At 50.2% G+C, this 19,587-nt stretch overlaps 1 protein-coding gene across 21 annotated transcripts in view; it reads right to left on the bottom strand.

The window, feature by feature from the left end:
- The window catches only part of ARHGAP26 (Rho GTPase activating protein 26), a 457,576-nt gene that overhangs the window by 6,019 nt on the left and 431,970 nt on the right, over positions 1-19,587 (bottom strand). For 11 of the 21 annotated variants that reach the window (XM_021085449.2, XM_085014883.1, XM_085014893.1 and 8 more), the window contains 2 exons: positions 15,754-15,864; positions 9,561-9,652 (listed from right to left, as the gene is read on the bottom strand). In XM_021085449.2, the coding sequence (XP_020941108.2) occupies positions 9,561-9,652; positions 15,754-15,864 (203 nt within the window). Of the gene's footprint in view, positions 1-9,560; positions 9,653-13,286; positions 15,865-19,587 lie in introns of those variants that run through there. The other 10 variants (XM_085014882.1, XM_085014896.1, XM_085014888.1 and 7 more) reach the window with 4 other exon arrangements.

The following is a 19,587-nucleotide window of genomic DNA, read 5'->3' as shown; positions in this document are numbered from 1 at the left end:
GACGTCACAGACAGGGCGGGAGGCGGGGGTGTATCAAGCGTGGCCGCTCCCTAAGTCACCTAATTCTAGGACTTGCCTCAACCAGGGTTTCTCACCCGACTGGGGGACCTGATGAAGATCATTCTGAACGCTCTCCAGAACAAAAAGAGGGAAAGAAAGACACAGACATTCAAGATTCTGCACGCAGTTCCAGGTGTTCCATGGACTTTCTGAAGTTTCTGGTTTAAACTATAAAGGAGTATCACATTTTTACTTTCTAGTTAGAGGTGAGAGGTATGTTACCCCATCCATGTATTTCCCTAGGTTCCGTCCGTCCGCCCGTCCATCCACCCATCCATATACTCACCCACCTACCCAGTGCTGACTGTGTACTGAAAAAAGTACCCATGGAGGACTGCTAAGAACTAGTCCTTAAAGACCTCTCGCTCCTAATCATGACATTTCCCCTGGAATCCCGCCCTCTGCTTCTAATCTCCTTGCAAATTCCCTTTGCATTGATTTTTTTGTATTTTAGAGTCTCTTGTTTTTTTTTTTTTTTGGACTTAAAACAAAAAAAACTATTCCAAACAAAATTACCAAGAGAAGCACATTAACCCTGAAACATTAACGGAGTTCATTTAAGCTCATATGGTCTCAAAACTCAGAATAGCAAACAACAACAGCTTTGTGTGCTTAATCACTTTTTATAATGAAACCTACAAAAAGGAAACACGTAGAGACTCCCCCACAATTTGGGAGCCATTTAGGCAAGCAAATATTCAACATCAGGCAAAAAAGATCAAAGACTTGAAGAGGCATCCTCCTTAACTTTGAGGAGTTTTAGTTTATTTAATAGTCTTGGAATAGCTCTCTCTTGGTCCAACCATATCCTCCCTTAGTTGTTTGCTTTTGTTTTTTTTTTTCTTTTTATGACTGCACTTGCAGCATATGGAAGTTCCTGGGCTAGGGGCTGAGTCGAGGCTGCAGCTGCAGCCTACGCCGCTGCCATGACAACATCGGATTCAGCTGCACCTGCAACCTACACTGCAGCTTGTGGCAATGCCAGATCCTTCACCCACTGAGCCACAATGGGAACTCCCCCTCCCTCAGTTTCCTTCCCTGTTCTCCAGAGTTTTTCTCCTTCCTAAATCTAAGTCTGAAAGCTCTCTCTGTTGCAGTTTGAAAAATTTCTACCCCTTTGATTTTTCCACATCCAAAGAATATATACACCCAGTGTTCTGGGACATCACAATCCATCGCCATGGAAACTATTGTGATATTGGAAAAATTATACACAATCCAGCTGAGTCTGCAAAGCAGTCAACAGCAGAGAGAAAGACGTAATCGTGGACTTGGAGATGAGGGTTGTTCATGTTTGCACCCGGGAGCATACAAATCCCCATTGGGCGAGGCAGGACACTTGCGCTCCATGTTTTAGGAAACCTCCAATTTTTCTGAGATTGTGTGGAGAGAATGAATTTTCTCCTCTTCTCTTCCTAGGTTAATTGACTTCCTGAGCTTGTTTTAGAAAAGCATGTCCGCCCCTAACACGACTATAAACCTCTAGTTTCTGTTTGTAGGGAAAGAAGAAAGAACAGAAACCAAAGAAAGTAATAGGGAGGCAGCAGAAGGCCACACACGAAGGCTTTTTACAAAGATCAGGGTCAGCCTTGGCTAGGTCTTGAAGGCTTCCTTGGGAAAAGACACAATCAAACATCTCCATGAGCTGGCCTCCAGCAGGCTTGTGTGATTTCGTAGCTCTAGGCTTTAGGCACCATCCCAAGCAGAGAGGGTATTTTGGATTCATGACATCACACAAGGAGGCGTTTGGGCAAGAAGTGCCACGGAAGAAGAAAGGCCACAACACAACTTGAAAGCAGCCCCGCCTCTCCCATGACCAAGCTCTTCCAGCCCATCGCTAACATACGAGCTAGCATCCAAACACTCCCACCTTCTGCCCATCCATCCGGCGGATACTCCAAGATCAGTTCAGTTTCTTTAACCTACCAAGGGATGATGAGAGACCTCTCCTCCCTCAGGGAATTCTTGTGAGGGGTCAGGTGCCCACAGGGAGAAAGCACTGTAAATACTCAGGACAGGTGAGTCGGTAGGGGACCCCGAGTCATTGGTCTAGTCACTAGGACTGGTCAGCAGGACTCTCCTGGTACAACTTAAGGACCTGGGCTCAACAACCAGCTAAGCCTGGGGAAATCGCAAATGTTCAGAACCAAGACCAAACCAATCAAACTCACTCCCCCAAACCAAAGATTGAGAAAGAATAAATCAAACAAAACATAAAGAATTAAAAAAAAAAAAAAGACCCCTCCCACTTGATGGCAGAGCTCCTAGCTGGGTTGTTGTTCCACCAGCTGTACTGAGTCCATCTGGTTTAGGCTGTCTTCCTTCCCGGCCAGCTGTTCAAACACAGCTCAGGTGCAGAGGTGGCAACGTCCGCAAACATTAGAAATGGAATTTGCAGAGTAAGGGAAGAATCAGAGGGGACAAAGGAGGCCCTCCAAACTAGAGAACAAGAGACGTGTCACAGGGGATGGCAGGGGACAATGCAGCCTTTGGGTCAGACTGCTGACTCCGTGGAGCCAGCAAGCCAGGCTGCAGGCAGGTGTGCTACCAGACCAGGTACAACAGATCCACCTGGCGGTGTATTAAAACTGCTGATTCCTAGGCCCCATGGCCCATCAGAGAGCAGAACTGCTAGGAGTGGAGCCCAGGGATCTGCATTTTAACTCATTCACAGAAAGCTGTCACTTTGCTGTGCCAAAATGTCCTGTAATCCTGATTATAAGAATTAGTGGGGGAGAGAGGCAGCTCCAGAGGCGTCCTGTGGTCTTCTATTTCCCTTCCTCGTCCTTCAAGGCTTTGTTGAAGCCCCACCTACTCCATAAATAGCATAAATATATCATCACACGCCATCTACCTGCTCCCCTGTTCGCCAGGCTCGTGGGATGTTTACCGTACATTTTGCATATTGCTCCTGGCCCTGTTAATGCAGTTCAGATGTGTTAAGCTTTGGTTCCCCCACTAGCTTCTAGCGCATTTTAGTTTGGATTCTATTCCTTGACATTCTTCGTGGACGCCCGACTCGTGAATCACAACGATGGAATTGAACAACGACAGGACTTCCTCTGTGGCTCATGGCTCACATGCTAACTACTCGGCACTGTCTCTGCAGGGGCTCTGGTTCGATCCCTGCACTGGGACCTTTCATATGCTGCAGGTCGCACATCTAAAAAACACAACAAAACTAGAAAGTGAACAACTACAAATGGAGACTTGGAAACAGCCATGGACTAAGAGATTTAAACATATATTCACTCACTTGGTCTTAAAGATCGTAGCTTGTCATATTACTACCCCCATTTCACAGATGAGAAAATCAAGGTGGAGAGAGGCAAATTCATTTGTGCAAGGTCCCAACAGTAGAACCAGAATTTGCACCTGGCTTGTTTGAGCCCAGGGACCAAGCGCTTTTCCACGGCACGATCCTTTATCCAACCAGAAAACAGGCTCCTGGAGGATCAGCACAACGGGCCGGGGCGAGCCCACACTAAGCAGTGGGCCCTTTGCTAAGGGCTTCACCTGCATCTCTTCTTCTTGCCTTCAGAAAGACCTCGAAGAGGGCTCTGCCTGTATTCTCGTTTTACTGACGAGAAACAGAGGCTTGGAGAAGTTAAGTGTCTTGCCCCAAATGACAGTGCACGACAGAGGTGGATCTGAACTCAGGACACCTGACCCCAGGGTCTGTGGCCTTTGGTGCTACCACGTGGGCCCGGCTCAACGCTCTGTACGTCGAAGATGCTCAGAAGTACTTGCTGGGCTGAGTCACACCCATGTCCAACCTTCTGAATGGCACCAGTGTCCCCGGTGCTATGCAAACACATGCAGGAGTCTATGCCAGCCCAGCAGGCATGTGATAAATATAAGCAGGTGCTGACACAGGCCTGCCCCGCCAGCTACGCTCTCTCAGCTCAATCCACATCCACACCATACGCCCCTGCACACACGTGGCTCATGCTCCTCTGGTGCCTTCATGCGCTGTGGACCAGGAGCAAGTGTGGGACTAAGACCTCTGATGGCCCGCTGCTCCAAGCGGAAGCAGCCCTGGCTGCAAGAGACACAGACCCCTGTGTAGCTGAAGATGTGGGCTCACTGAACAAACACACGGTGCCAGGTCCCTGCCCACAGGACAGAACAAGCGGATGAGAGTCTGCTCTTGGGGAGGAACCATCTAGACAGAGAGTAAGCCTGAGCGGGGCGCAAGAGACTGGCAGGGGGCGGGGCGGAGGGGGGGCGGGGAGCTCGGAAACCTGAAACCTAAATAATCCAAAGGAGCCGGCCAGGCAGGGGATTACACGAGGGTAAAGGCCCGAGATGGGGAGAAGCTTGTGGTTTCCGAAGAGCGGTCTGCAAGTTTTTCTGAAAAAGCCTCATCATCGCTGTGTCACTGCTCAACTCTGCTACTGTTGTGCCACAGAGAACATGTGAGCAGAGAGGCACGGGTGGCTGGGTTCCAGGGAGGCTTTGTTTACAAAAACAGGCTGCGGGCTGGATTCCACTGGCAGGTCAGGGTTTGCTGACTCTGAGAACATAAAGAAGCTCCCGGAGGCTGCCGTGACTCGAGCTAGGGTGAGAGGGGCCAGAGGGCAGGCGCAGGACCAAGAGCTCCGCGCCCATGATGCTAAGAGCAACAGGAGGCTACTCGAGCACCAGAAGCAGGAGAATAACACGCGACTTCCATTTTTCGAAGATCAGCCTGGCTGCTGTGCAGAGCGTGGGTTACGGGAGGCAGGAATGCAAGTGACGAGACCAGTCGGGCAGCTGGCGGCCACGCCCTGGGGGGAGGTTGAAAGGCTCCACCGAGGAACTCCCCCATCGCCCCACGGCCTGAGAGGTCCTTTATTAGCAAAGGACACCGGGGGCAGCCCAGCCTGTACCCTGGGAATGAAGGATCCCGCCCATGTCAGATCCTGATTAAAAGTATCCCCAGAAGCCGACTGCAGTGAATGCATGTGAATTTTCCAGGTACCACTAATCACACTGCTTCTCGATGACTAATGCTCCTGAGAACACGAGTTCTTGCTCTTTCCAGTTACTGTCTGAGGTGCTCTTGGAGAAATGGATAGTTTCCTAGTAGACGGTCAAGGGCTGACAGCGGAGTTATTTCTGAGTATTGCACAGCCATTCCCCATGGCACAGAGTCCAAACGCCGACGGAGCAGCCTCTCCAGATGCGCAGCGGTCCCCGGAATCCAGAGGCTTGGAGATGAATCATCATGAACCACAGACTTTCCCCTCCAGGTGCCCCTCCCTCTTCCTCCTCCTCTTCTTCTTGATCCTGATAAAGATCTCTCTCTCTAACACACACACACACACACACACACACACACACACACACACACACACACACACACCCTCTCTCTCTCACTAGCTCACTCTTCTGTTACTAGGAAACTCTCTTCTGATTGGTCTGATGATGTAACCTGACAGCAACAGAGCATCCAACTCAAACTGCTCTTACTTGGTATCTCCAGCAATAAGTTACCAAGAGAGAGAACAACAAAAAAAAAGATCTCCTGAACAAGGAAATAGTTATTTTCTCCTCTAATGCCCCCTTTCTACGGAAGAGGTGAAGGCCAGGGGAAAGGAGGCTATTAGTAGCATTTTCCAAACATCAGACATCCTAAAACATTACCAACCAACCAGTCTGAACCCCGGCTGACACTCTGTCAGACCCCTTCTTCGACAGCAGCTCAGTCCACACTGAGCGGTGTTGTTCTTGGGGCTGGATTTGGCCTTTGGCTCTTCAGGGAATTGGAAAGGTCACTGGCATTGCTAGTGAAAAAGAAAACTAGTGTCAATGAACCCTGCCCTGACCCCTGGAGACCACAGGAAGGCAGGGGGAGGCCTCAGACTCGCTTGAGCTCTCGCTGTTCTTGTAGGCTTTGTGGCAGTTACTGAACTGGGAGGCAGGGGAGTCACAGAACCTGCTGGGAAGGAAAGGACTTGGCAGTGAAAAATCAAGTATCTTCTGTCTTTTTTTTTTTTTTGGTTAGTTAAACCAGTTCAAAAAGGAGATGTAAAAACAGAAGAAGGTGGGCATGTCAAAGGTACAACCGCTGTGGAAATCAGTCCCGCGGTTCTTCAAACAGTGAAACAGAGTTACCACGTGACCTAGCAAGCCCATCCCGAGGTGTGCTACCAAGGGAGTGGAAAACAGCCACCCCCCCAAAAAAAAACTTGTATGTGGATGTTTACAGAGACATTACTAATAACAGCCACAAGTGGAAATAATGGAAAGGTCCCTCAATGGCATAACCAAATGTGGTACATCCATACAATGGAATATTACACATCAAGAAAAAAGGAGTGAGGTGCTGATGCCTCCAACATGGGTGATGTTGCAAATACTATACAAAGTGAAAGAAGTCAGTCACAAAACCACGGTGTGTATAATTCCATTTCCGTGAAACTGCTGCAGGGAACAGGGGTGGTGAAGCTATTGCGGAACTGGTGCTGATGGGTGCACTAAGACCCAGTGAACTGTATATTTGAAATGGGTAAGCTGTATGGTATGAAATAAATAAAGCTGCTCAAAACAATGGAAGAAGGCTGCACACAGGTAGAGGAGGTCCAAACAAGACACACAGCCATACACAGAGCTTTTGAGAGCTTAGGCCACCCCTGCCCCTGGGATCAGGGGTCGTCTGCACTATCAGAGCGAACAGCTAATGGGAACACGCAGTCCCTTGTCCATGGGAGTGGTGAATTCTGGTTTAAAGGACAGACCTTTAAACTCAGATTCCCCGAACATGTCGGAATCTCTCAAATTTTGCTCATTTGTTGGCAGAAGCACCTGCCCTGCCAGTTCAGGGCATGCAGCCCACGCACACAGCCCACTGTGACTTGTCTGCCACAAAAACTATGTCACGTTATATCTGGGTTGTGCCTCCCCTGTGTGGGCCTATTCAGGGGGCACTCACCAAGGGCACAGCTTTAGAGAGCCCTGAGGGGACCCCCTTCACCCGTGGGGGTGCCAGGACCTGAGAGCTGTAGCTGCTGATGGGAGAGGGGGCTGGGCTGGCTGCTTCTACACGCTGATGTGCAAAGGACCCGGAAGAAGGTGAATGGAGCCAAGCTTTCAGGAAGGCACTGAAACTTGGCTTTGGGAACCATATGAGCATGCAGCCCAAGCATGAGATATAGCCGATGACTGGAGCGTGGACCTGCTGTACCGAACAGGGACCTCCACCCAGCGTTCTGAGATCATCTACGTGGGAAAAGACTCTGAAAGAGAATGGGTGTGTTTATAACCGAATCACTTTTTGTACAGCAGAAATGACCACAACATTGTAAATCAACTGTAGTTCAATAATAGTAATAATAACAGTAAAAGCAGGATGCAGGCCCAGAAGGCCACAGGCAGTTGTGGGCTGCCCCCAGCCCTGCTGGCTCAGAAGGCTGAGGGCCACCAAGTGGGACCTGGATTCCCCCGGAGGCTCTGTGACCTGTTCCTCTTTTTACCTGTCCACAGGTCTGATGACACTCTCTGCCACCCTGTGCAGAGGGGCTGGGCACATGGGGGCAGCCCTTTGGATATGATGCAGTCAAGCCCATCTCTCAAGGACCCTTCACAGAGCCAGGACCCAGGGGGTCGAGGGACAGTACCCACAGCCCAGCCAAGTGAGCCAAACCTGGGTTCTATCAGCCAAACAGGAGAAAGTGTCACTGTCAACGAGAAGGGCAGCAGGGTCTTTTTCTAAGGAGGTGGTGATGAAATGAGATGATATCATAATAACAACACCCTGAAAGCAGGACGTGTGTGGAGTGTGATTTTATCTTTTGCTATTTCTTGGGCCGCTCCCGCGGCATATGGAGGTTCCCAGGCTAGGGGTCGAATCGGAGCTGTAGCCACCGGCCTACGCCAGAGCCACAGCAACGCGGGATCCGAGCCGCGTCTGCAACCCACACCACAGCTCACGGCAACGCCGGATCGTTAACCCACTGAGCAAGGGCAGGGACCGAACCCGCAACCTCATGGTTCCTAGTCGGATTCGTTAACCACTGAGCCACGACAGGAACTCCTGAAGTGTGATTTTAAACATGATATACCTCCCTCAACGCTCTCTCCTGTCTGTTATCTTTCTAGGACAGAGGAGAGGACGAGGCGTGGAGAGGTGCAGTCCCTGCGGGTGGGTCACACAGAACCAAGTGTCAGGCCAGGACTGTGCTACGGTGGCTTGCATCCCGGGTTCAGACTCCCCAGTGTGACACGGCAGCCTTGGCTGCCCCGTGTTGCTGGGTCTCAGGCAGGTGGTAGCGGGTGGGGTCTCGACCCTGTGGGCTGTGCAGCTGTGATGATGGGGCAGGAAGGCTGCTCGGGGCACACTGAGCCCTGCCTGGGAACTCAGTCCCTGCCCCACCTGAGGTCGAGAAGGGAGGCCCAGAAAATGTCCAGCTCCTGAAACCAGGCCGCTGATTCCTACATCTTCCTTTGAGCGAAACAAAAAGATCCTTTCCCGCAGGGACCAGAAGGTTTAACCCCAAAGGAGAACTCCGTCTGGGTGAAACATCAGCTATTAGAAACTTGGGCTTTTCCTGAGAATTCAGACTTTTCTCTTAGACAAATCATGTTATGACAATGATAATAACATCAAGTCCATCAATTTCCACTTTGAAAAATAACATCCCCCCAGCCCCTGCTTTTAGGGAGGAAAACTAACAAATGAAACAAGGAAAAGGCGCACGGATCAAGTCCAGTCCCAGGGGCAGGTATCCTGAATCCTCCCTCCCACGAGGCGGCCCCTGCAGGACCGCAGACCCCCCAGAGCTCAGTGGATGCCCTGTCGGCTCAGAAAGCCGTCTTGCTTGCCGTGGGGCTGAGAATGCCATGGAAGCCCAGGGGATGGCACAGATGGCGGCTTCAGCCTCTGCCCTGAGCTCCCGACCGTGTGCAGAACCCCGTTCTCCACCCTCTGTCTCCTCCGTCAGCCCAGCCCCTGATGCGCAAAGCCTGTGCAGGTACCATCCCACCGAACGCCCAGGACACCTCAGTGACACCGCCTCTGTCCCAGCAAAGAGAAGATCCCACTTGTCCTATTTTTTTTTTTTTTCTTTTCTTTTTAGGGCCACACCATGGCATATGGAAGTTCCCAGGCTAGGGGTCAGATCGGAGCTACAGCTGCTGGCCTACACCACCCCCACAGCAACACGGGATCCAAGCCGTGTCCGTGACCCACATCACAGCTCACGGCAACACTGGATCCTTAACGCACTGAGCGAGGCCAGGGATCGAACCCGCCTGCTCATGGATGCCAGTGGGGTTCGTAACCTGCTGAGCCACCGCAGGAACTCCCCTCACTCATCCTCTTTCGACACTGCCTCCTGGAGTCTGCTGCTCTCTTATTTTGGGAAAAGACACCCCTCCCCGCCCCTTCTCACCAGCACGTGGCACCTTTTCAGCCTTACCTGGTCTCCTGAGACCTTCCTTAGGCATAAAGGGACTTTGGCAACGCAAGTCACTTCTCTGCTTCCCCTCACATCTGTGCAGGGACCTGAGAAACTCACCGTTCTCGAAGACGGTGCCGGCGGTGAACGAGAGCTCCGAGTCGTGCTCCGCTTTGCAGGCGTACAAGGCTTTTGCCTTCCGGAACGGCACGCTGGGGGACAACAGGAGTTTCTTTAGCGTTTTTTAAGAAACCTCCAGAAAGCTCCAGGTACTCAATCTGTCTTCCTCCCCTTCCCTGCAAGCCACCCAGCCCTCTGCCGTGGGAAGAGCCTAGCAAGGCAGCCAGATGGCAAAACAGGAGGTGGGAAAGTTGCAAAGGTCATGGGAGTTAAAAAAAAACAAACCGAGAACCATTCAGAGAAGAGCCATAAGCCGGGAGACACCCTACTTCTGGTGGGGGTCACCTTGTGCCACGGTCACTCTGTCCCTAGGTGCTATGGCAGCTGAACACAGGGAGGGCAGGCTGGGCCCCATTTCTGGAGCAGGACCAGCTGGGGAGGAGGGAAGTGGAGGCAGGAAAAAACCGTCCACGCTGCTCTGGAGAACACTCCCAACAGACCCTGCGGAGAGCTGGCAATGCTCAGTGAGTCGAAAAGGAGAAATTCGAGCGAGGCCAGGTTTGCGCTCCAGGCCCTGGGCCGACATGAGCTCTTCCAAATGCTGCTTATTTCCCCTTGGGCTGATGGATCAGGGTTCCAGAGCTGGGGCTCCCAGGGTGGGGCAGGGAACACACAAAGTGGGAGTGTGAGCAGTTACACACATGTGTGCAGGCGTACAGGCGTGCACATGTGTGGGGAGCAGGGAGGGACGGGACGTGATGCAAGTTTTTGCGTCTTTCTCATGCACGGTCACTGTATATCAGAATCACCCAGGGAATTAAAAAAAAAAAAAACCTAAAAAATGCAGAAGTCTAGGTTCTAGCCTGTCTTGCAGATATAAGCCTCAGCATTTTTGTAAACCTCTCCCAGGGATGCTAATGAGCCACCAGGGCTGAGAATCATCCTTCTAGAGCAGGGGGTTTGCAAACTCCTGTGAAGGGCCAGACAGTAAATGTTTTAGGCTTCGTGGGCCATATGGTCTCTGCTGCACTTCCTCAGCTCTGCACTGCAGCACGGAAGCAGCTGCAGACAACATGTAAGTGAATCTGTGTGGCTGTGTTGCATCACAACTTCACTTACAAAAAGCAGGTGGCAGGCTGGCTTGGCCCCAGTGGCCCCCGACTGCTAACCCATGTTCTGGAGTGCCAGTCCCAAGTAGTAGAAAATCACTTTTTGCTCTGAGAGCCAGCCAGTTCTAGATGGTCTTTGGACTTCTCAAGTGTCATAAGAAAAGTGACCTTTTGCCATCCAAAGTTGGTTCTTTATTTGCTGAAAGCAGCCTCTCTCTCCCTCTAAGCCATCTGAGGAAGCAGATTTAGGGGCTGCAGGGCAGGGTAACAAAACAGCAAGCAGATAATTATTCAAGGGATACATATTATTGACTTTATTTGGCTAGTGGAGAGCCCTAAAGACCCAGAGATGCTAAACTTCCATGGTGCCCTGATTTCTGGGGGCCGATTGAGATTGAGATAGGAATGACTGGTCTCGGGTAAACTGAGACAGAACTGGGAGAGGTGGGGCGTCTCGGGTCACCATGTATCCGTTCCTTCCCCAGGTCCTGCTTCCCTCTGGGAAAGAGGAGCCACGATGTTCAGAAACCGATACCAGAGCCAGGCATCTGAAACTTCGAGGCTCGGTTCCATGAAGGCTGAAGGGAAGGGGACTCAAAGCACCTGTTGTGCAGAAAGATCAGATAAATGGATATCCAGAATTGGCAGTTTCCTGGGGTTCTCTCCGATCTTCTAGTAGCTGGGAGACGATGGCCAGGTGGGGGGCAGCTGGGAAAGTGGGAGAGCCATCAGGGGGATTCGCTGGGAGGGAGTGAAGGGAGGAAGAGCCTGCAGAACGAATCCGCTCCCCCTGGAAACCGGCTCTTCCTGGGTGATTATCACTCACATCAGAATAAAGTTCAGAGAGTTCCCGCTGTGGCTCAGCAGAAAGGTGCCTGAGTAGCATCCATGAGAATGCAGGTTCGATCCCTGGCCTTGCTCAGTGGGTGAAGGATCTGGCATTGCTGGGAGCTGTGGTGCAGGCCGGCGGCTACACCTTCTCCGATTTGATCCCTAGGCTAGGAACCTCCATATGCTGTGGGTGCAGCCCTAAAAAGATTTAAAAAAAAAAAAAGAATAAAGTTCAGGACAAGGGGCTCATTCTGTGATCTAACTAAACCAAGACTGAGTGTGGCCCAGCAAAGGCCAAACAGCCAATGGATAACTCAAGTTCTGTTACTGCTGTGGTTAAAGCAGCCCAGGTTCTGTACTGACAGGCAAGTGGAGCCCATTGTGACATGGGAGGTGGGAGGAGACTCCGGGGTCACCGTCCCTTGAGGACAGGGCAGAGCAGGTGAGGAGACAGGAAAGAGACCGGGACGGGGAGTTACAGAGGCTCCTCCAGCTGGGTTTTGAGAGTGGTTACTTATTAACCTCATCAAATACAGGGAAGGGGGCAAAACAGGGGCCAGCCGGGGAGAGGGACTGGGGTATCTGGCAGGAAGGAGGCAGAGGGAATGGTCTCAGGTGTCTGTCCTTCAGGAGGAAACTGAAGAATATTGAACAAAACAGCATAGTTAAGACAAAACCAAAGGTCAGGAAAGGGCCTTGCTTTCCCCTCATGGGAAGAGGTGACCTACAGGCCTCGGGGTCTTTCCTCCCCTGAGACGTCCTCCTGCCCCCGTGAGATGTCACTCAGATGGAGAGAGGACAGAAGAGGTGCTTTACACGGGGCTACTCCTGTGCCCAGGACCAGGGCTGCCAAATAAGATACACGGCATCTCATTAAATGTGAACCTCAGATCAACGAGGGATACTGTTTTAGTCTGAGTATATCCCCCAAACGGCATGGGATATACTTATACTTAAAAAAAAACCCCCGTATTTGTTGTTTATGTACAATGCAAATGTAACTGGGTATTTTCACTTTCTTTGCTCCATCTGGCAGACCTACTCAGGGGGACGCCTTCTCTCTGTAAGTCTGTCCAGGGTCCCAGGCCACACTCTGTCCCCATCAAAAGCCCTGAGTGGTTGGTGTGAGGCAGGGTTTTTTTTTTTTTTTTTTTTTTTTTTTTTTTTTTTAAATTATTATCAAAACAGATCTGTTGGCACAGAAGTGTTGTTTGTAGGTTTTGGCTCTGAGTAAAGAGATAAAAAGTCCACCAAGCATTTTGGTTCTTTGGTTCCCTAGCTCCCTATCCTGCACCAACACTGGACACAGGGAGCCTGGGGTGCCTCTGATTCTCCCGTGACAGCACCCTTCGGGCCTCAACTAGGCCTTCAGGGGCGTGAAGGAGCTTAGAACCTTCTGCTAGTTCATTTTTAATTTTCACCTCTGAGCATGGCGTGGAGCCAGGAAAGCATTCTGGGGAGTTTCCGGCAGACGCCCTTGCAAATCTTGCAAAGTGACAACGCGCTCTCCACTGCAGGGAGATGGGCTCAGCAAGACCAGCAGGCTGCAGCGGCCTGATCATTTAGGCGTCATTTCCAGGAGCCCCTGCGTGCATCCAGCTTCTGGTTTGGGGCTGGGAGCTTCTCTAGAGGTGCAGGTCGAAATGCTCCTGCAGGCCCCTCTCTCTGCTGTGCTGTGAAGGCATCTCCCTTTCTGAGCCTGAACTAACAAGTACCAACAACACTGTGAAGAGGTGGGAGGAAGCCACTTCCAGCAGAGACGCACCCAAGTTCACGGGCCCATCAATTAGGTCTCATTAAGGTTTTATTTCTAAAAGCTCTGCTCAGGGAAGGAAATCTGAAGCTTCCTGTTCTGGAAGAGGATGTGGGGGAATGGTCCTGAATAATGGGTGTGTGACCCCACCTCTTGGCTGGACACTGCAACAGCAGTCAGGGGCTCTCAGCCCTCGGTTGGCCAGCTCCCCAGTCGTCTGTCTCCCCATCGGCGTTCACCTTGGCACACAGAGTCCGCTCGGTGACAGCCAACTCTGAGCCCTACTCTGCCTGGCCTGTTTCAAAATGGCAGCTTCCTAGAGGGTGACGGAAGAGCGTCGTCCACATGGCGCCATTATAATGATGGCCAGCGTGAACAGCACTGAGTAACCACGAACCCAAACACGTGGGGTGAGCAGCCTCTACTGCCACGGTCCTGTATCAATTGGCCAACACTCTGGGAGATGAAAAGGGGTAGCTAGAGAGGTAAAACCTGGCAATGTCTTTGGAGATGGAAGAGCGTGGAGAGGTGCAGATGCTGGACAGGCACTAGGGCCCCAAAGCTCTGAGATGTAAGAAAGCAAACACTGTTGAAGCAGAGCACAGGTCAGTTTTCCAGCTGACTGATGCTAGTGTCCTGAGTACCCCGAGCCATTCTGTCCAATGGCCCGTGTTCTGAAGATGGGACTTCCTTTCGATCAAAGTCAAGGAACCACATTCTCCTAAGGCCAAAGCCTCTCTTATAAATGAGGGAGGCGGTGTGAGAGGTGACTCTCGCTGGTCCCTGTCGTTGGCTCTGGTTCAGGTCTTCACGGGGTAATCAGTGATCTGACCAGAACAATCCCAGCCGCATCTGGTCTCCTAGAAAGTTGACATTTCTCAAAGTGCCCAGGACACGCCTGAGAAATAATTAGGAAATAACCTGGGTGTCAGGAAAGTATAATCTGAATGTTTACCTTATTTCCAGGATGAGGATGTAAGAATATAGTGAAAAGCTACCTTTTCCATCTTCAAGGGCAAAGCTAGACAGAAAATCTAGAGGAGCAGCCCAGGCTCTGAGGCTGGGAAACAGGGAGACTTAAATTTGGGGTCGCCCATGTGTTTGGAGGAAAGAGTGCTGGTTGAGTCCTGAATTCTAGACTGGATCTCATTGGTCATGTGACGGTGTATTAGTCACTTCTCTGTGCCTTACGGTTTTCTTTCTCTGTAACAGGGTTCAGGCCATATTTCTTCTCTCATTCTCACAGGAGGACAGAATGAAATGATAGATGTGGAAGTGCCTGGAGGAGACTCAAGTTTTACGTACGTATATTTAAAAATAGTGTATGTATACATAGATGTCTATGCATACAGATGTCCATATCTATATGTATAAATAGCATGGGGTTTCTTTTGTAAAAAGTGACACTCAGTATTATAAATTATTGACGCCTCTCTGCTGGGCCCATCTCTTCGGGGAAAAAAATCATCCATGAGAAAAAAAAAAAAAGGGATGAGAAAATACTGCCAAGGCCCAAAATGATGCTTCTAACTGGGCTCTGCAGTTTGGCTGCGTCTACAAGGAGGGACTAAGTTCGAGACACAGGTGCTCGGGGTCTACACAGCAGAGGGATTCTGCAGGATCCTTTCCTCCCAAGAACACAAATGCAAAGAATTAAGGCTGGGCGTCCTCAACGCAGGGGAAGGACGACAGCACAGCCCTTGGGGACAGGAACCAGGTCAGCCCTCAGAAAGAGGTGTCACCCGTTTGCCTGAGCGCTAAGGGTTCATGACACGTGGAGACAGAAGTGGGCTGGGAGCACCGAGCCTTCCTGGGACTGTAGGGCAAGTAAGGAGGCAGCCGGCAACAATTTGGCCCCAAACTACTCCACATCCTAAGCCTTTATTCTGCCTTATATGCATCTCTCTCCCCACTGGTCTGGGTCTCAGCAACTACGTGCTAGTAACGCATGGCCGACAACCCAACCCCACAGATAAACACTGCCTGATGCTACCTGATAAACATGAGGTTAGAGGAGGCTGGTATGTGTCTCGGGGCTGCTGCCTTTGATAGGATCTGATGCTGAAGCACAGAGAGCCCCACGGTGTAGCCAATGATCCACACAGGAGCCCATGAAGAGGCACTCTTTCCCCAAACTCCAGGCAACAGAGATTAATCCAGTAGCCAGAGGAAGGGTTCAGAAGGGCATGGAAATGGCCATGCTGCTTCATGCAAAGGGTCCCTCCCAGCTTGGGTCTCTGAGGCTGGGACCCCCGGCGGGCAGAGGCTGGCCCCACGGCATCCCTGACTGGCTTTGGAGAAACGGGAACGGATTGGTCATCTTCCGTGATTTTACCTGGAGTCGTCACGAACCGCTTCTTCTGGCCTGTCAAAAAGCAAGTGCAGGTTTGGATGGCAGGGAACAAAGTTGGCGAGGAGGCTGAACACTGCATGAAGAGAGGACCAAGCCAATGAGAGAACAACGGCAGCAACAGAAAAGCAAACAAACCCTGCAACAGACCTGATGGGGGATGAGTCGCTGGACGTGGATGAAGTGGGCATAGGGCTGGATGGCGCCGAGAACATGGGCCAAGATGGCGAGAGGGGTGAAGTTGGGCTTGGATTCGGGGGGCTGCAAGACATAACCACCAGAAAACGCATCAGCACACAGGGAAACCACAATGGGAGCACAGGCGATTCGGGGGAGGCCAAGTGCCAGGGAGCTGGAGAGGTCGAGGAGCACGGAAACCCAGGACGTATCTTCCGTGGCAAGTCACATTTCTGCAGCCCAAACCTCCGTGTGTCTTCCAAGCAGCGCCTGTTCTGGAACGCCTGAGCGTTAGCATCTCTTTGCCCTGCAGAACAACTGCTTTCGAGGCGACACGAGCTCCCTCAGTCATGTCCACTGTGCCTCTGGCCATCGGTCCACGTCCACAGGTTCCCACACCCACATCCTAGCACCAGCCTCCGTCTGGGGCAGGGCTACAGCTTATACCCAGCCCCCAGATTCCATGGCTCTGGGTTGTTTAAAGTTGTGTCTCTGTAAAAATGACCTTTTTTTTTTTTTTTTTTTTTTTTTTTCCCTAGGCCACACAGGCCATTCCGCCAGAAAACAATTTCCTGTTTACATTTTTTATGAAACGGGCTGTGTGCCACCAGAGACCCAGAGAAGGACCGCATTAGCAAAGTGACAGTGGCTGGAGGATGGGTCTGGATGCCCGCCTCTCAGGAGAGGGCACGCAGCTACGGTCAGCACGCGGTTGTCCCTCTGAGGTTTCCTTTCCAGGATGACTCTTTCTCTTTGCATGGATTTTGGGCATTTTGGTGCTCAAAGAAAAAGCCCCAGAGGAAAGGCAGTGAAAAAACAAGGAACTGAAAACTGAAATCTGTCATTTTGTTCTCTGATAGGTGGCTGATCAAAAGTTTGCAGCAGAAAGGTTGAAATTCCTTGGTAAAACACGGTATATGGATTTTAACTGGTCATGCCAGCTCTTTGATTGATCTCCCTGAATTACACAAACATCCCAGGACCTCTGTAAAACTGTGTTAAGTCCCAGATAGCACAAACTCCAGTGACTGAGAAAACAACACGGAAACCACTGAGCCACGACGCCACTGCAGCCCTGAGCCCCCGCTCACTGCTGGGTTGTTTGGCCCGTTATTCACAGAGGTGAAAATGACAGCAAGTCAATTCCAGGTGAACAGACTTTGCTAAACACGAGGATTTAGCAAGAGCGCATCCATGTCCTACTTAATGGGACATCTTCAATCCAGACGAGAGACACCATAACGGCCCTAATTATCTATGGCTGTAACATAAATTCCTACAGAAATATACAGTAAAAACCCACTGAGTGAGTTCTGCAGACAGCCTCAGACTTACTAAATGAAACATTTATTAAAGGCCACTGTGCGTATTCTATTTCTAGGATATAAAATCCATGAGCAGGGATTTTTGTTTGTTCTACTAACTGTTGTATCTCTAATGCCTAAAATAGAACCCTGAAGGTTTTCGATAACTCATTATTGAGTAGTTTAATGCATCTCATTTATCCCACCCATCTAGCCAAGAGGCCCTCTTATAATTCCTATTTCACAGATATGGGAACTTGAGCCAATGTGAGGCTTGCTTGAGGACACCAGTCTGTAAGTGACAGGACTGAGGTTCAGACCCCAACCCCCTGGCCCTAAGCCCAGAGTTCTTGCCCCCGGAGTGTACTGCCTCTAGGATAACAGGACTTGCTCTGACCTCCGCTGTGCCAAGCTTCTTTACAGACCCAGCCGCAGCACTAGAAGCCTTCTTAACCACTGATTTATGAGATGCCTACCACATATGCAAGGGCAAACGGGAACGCAGCAACAGACAGACTCAGTAAGACTCCACACGCTGTAAATTCCAACAAAATCCCCAATCCCGCCTCTAAGTCTTCCGTCTGGGAGATTCATATGGCAAATGGAATTCATATACAAGACACTGACCTCAAAGCGTGTGGCTCCCGCCCACCCCCTTCTCTCAACAAATCCACCAAAGACGAGTTATGGAACATACAGTGTGATCAGGACATGAGGCGGAAAACAACTGGGCACTGACCGAGACCCCTGACTTGGAAGAAGCCTAACAGCGTAGTTGACAAGATGGACAGATTAACAAACAACTGTCACCTAAGACAGTAAGTAAGATGCATCAGCTGAGGGGGTAAGTGACTCTTGGATTAACACCTGCTCCCACGTGATTCTGTCTGGAGTCCTGGGTTGAAATGCTGCCTCATTACCACCGGGCAATTCTGTCCTCCTGTCCACCAAGGCTGGCAAGAAAAGGCTACTCTCTTGTCCTCTCAGTACAAGGCCCCTCTAGATAGAAACCCAGGGGGCAAAACCTGGCTGTTGGAGCTACAGCCCCACCCAGGAACCCAAATTCTGACAAGGACAAGCAGGAGCTTTGTGAGAACAGCCCAGACCCAGAGGCCTGAACTGATCTGTTCCTTCGATCAAGGGCCAACCAGAACAACTAAAAAGCCCTTTACACTTTTTTTTTTTTGAGTTGTCTTTTCTTTCTTTCTTTTTTTCTCCTTTTTAATGGCCTTTATAAACCTGGAACACCTCAAGCTTTCTTTATCAGCTGTACCAAGAATCCTGCCTTGGGCTAACAGCTTAGCTGGGTACATCTTCTGTGAACACGACATGGGTTCCGAATATTTTTTCATATCCCAGGATCCCTACATGGTTCTTGGCCACTTCGGAAGTGGCTGAAATTATCTAGGGGTGTGAGTGGAATGCAGGATATTCATAATGATTGTAAGACGTTATTCTTCAAAATCTGTGTCTGTCGCCATAGTATTAGAATTTCATGTGTTTGCTTGCGTTTTGTTCGTAGCCATAACATTTACGTGCTACAAAATCATCACAATCTAAAACTTATTACCACTGTTTTAGAGTAACAATAAAATGAATACTCCACAGTACTTCTATGATTTTTTGATTTTTAAACTATGTATTGGAATGATATTTCTTGTTTATTTGTGCTTCAGAGTCACGTTGGTAAAACTGAGCATCAGCTATAGTTAAACGCTATTATATTCCATGATGATTGATGCCTGTAGCAACCAAATAACTGGAAACGTATAGATTTTCCTCCGAGAGAGAGAGGAGAATATATTTTAGTTTTGATGCAACCCGGAGAACACACAGGTAGAAAACAAGATGCAGAGGGATGATGGGGACACCCAAGACACACTGTGTAGGCTTATCCTCCGACCACAGGAGCGTCCAGCTCTAGGTTAAAAATGACAATAGCACTCCTAAGATATCCAAGACAAAACAAATTTAAAATGGCCAGCTTTTGTATTGGCTCTGAAACCTCCAATGTCAAATTCTCAAACTCTCTTCCCATTAATGAGGCCACACACAACCAATGATGGGTATTAGGACAGGAGAAAATAACTTTATAACTGCCATCTTAGCAGATGGCTCCTGAAGGCCACTCCATAGCCTCAGAGGACACCTGGGAGCATCTGAGCTGAATGCCCCAGCACAACTTTTACCCTAAATACTCCTGGGGTCCCACCAGGCCCCCACATGATGCTCAACTACAACGATAGCTTAAGCTTTTTTTTTTTTCTTCTTCTTCTTCTTTTTAGGGCTGCACCCTCGGCACATGGAAGTTTCCGGGCTAGGGGTTGAATCAGAGCTACAGCTGCGATCTACACCACAGCCACAGCAACACTGTATCCTTAACCCACTGAGTGAGGCCAGGGATCGAACCTGCAACCTCATGGTTACTAGTTGGATTTGTTTCCCCTGTGCCACAACAGGAACTCCCAACGATAGCTTAAGCTTGAAGGAACACCTGCTGGCC

This window comes from Sus scrofa, chromosome 2 (assembly GCF_054392235.1).
Source record: "Sus scrofa isolate SSC_HxYL_T2T_F1_AM1 chromosome 2, Sscrofa_HxYL_maternal_Yorkshire_Landrace_v2.0, whole genome shotgun sequence".
Classification (NCBI taxonomy): Eukaryota; Metazoa; Chordata; class Mammalia; order Artiodactyla; family Suidae; genus Sus; species Sus scrofa.
The sequence above is the reverse complement of the archived record's forward strand: the minus strand, read 5'-3'. Positions and strand labels throughout refer to the sequence as shown.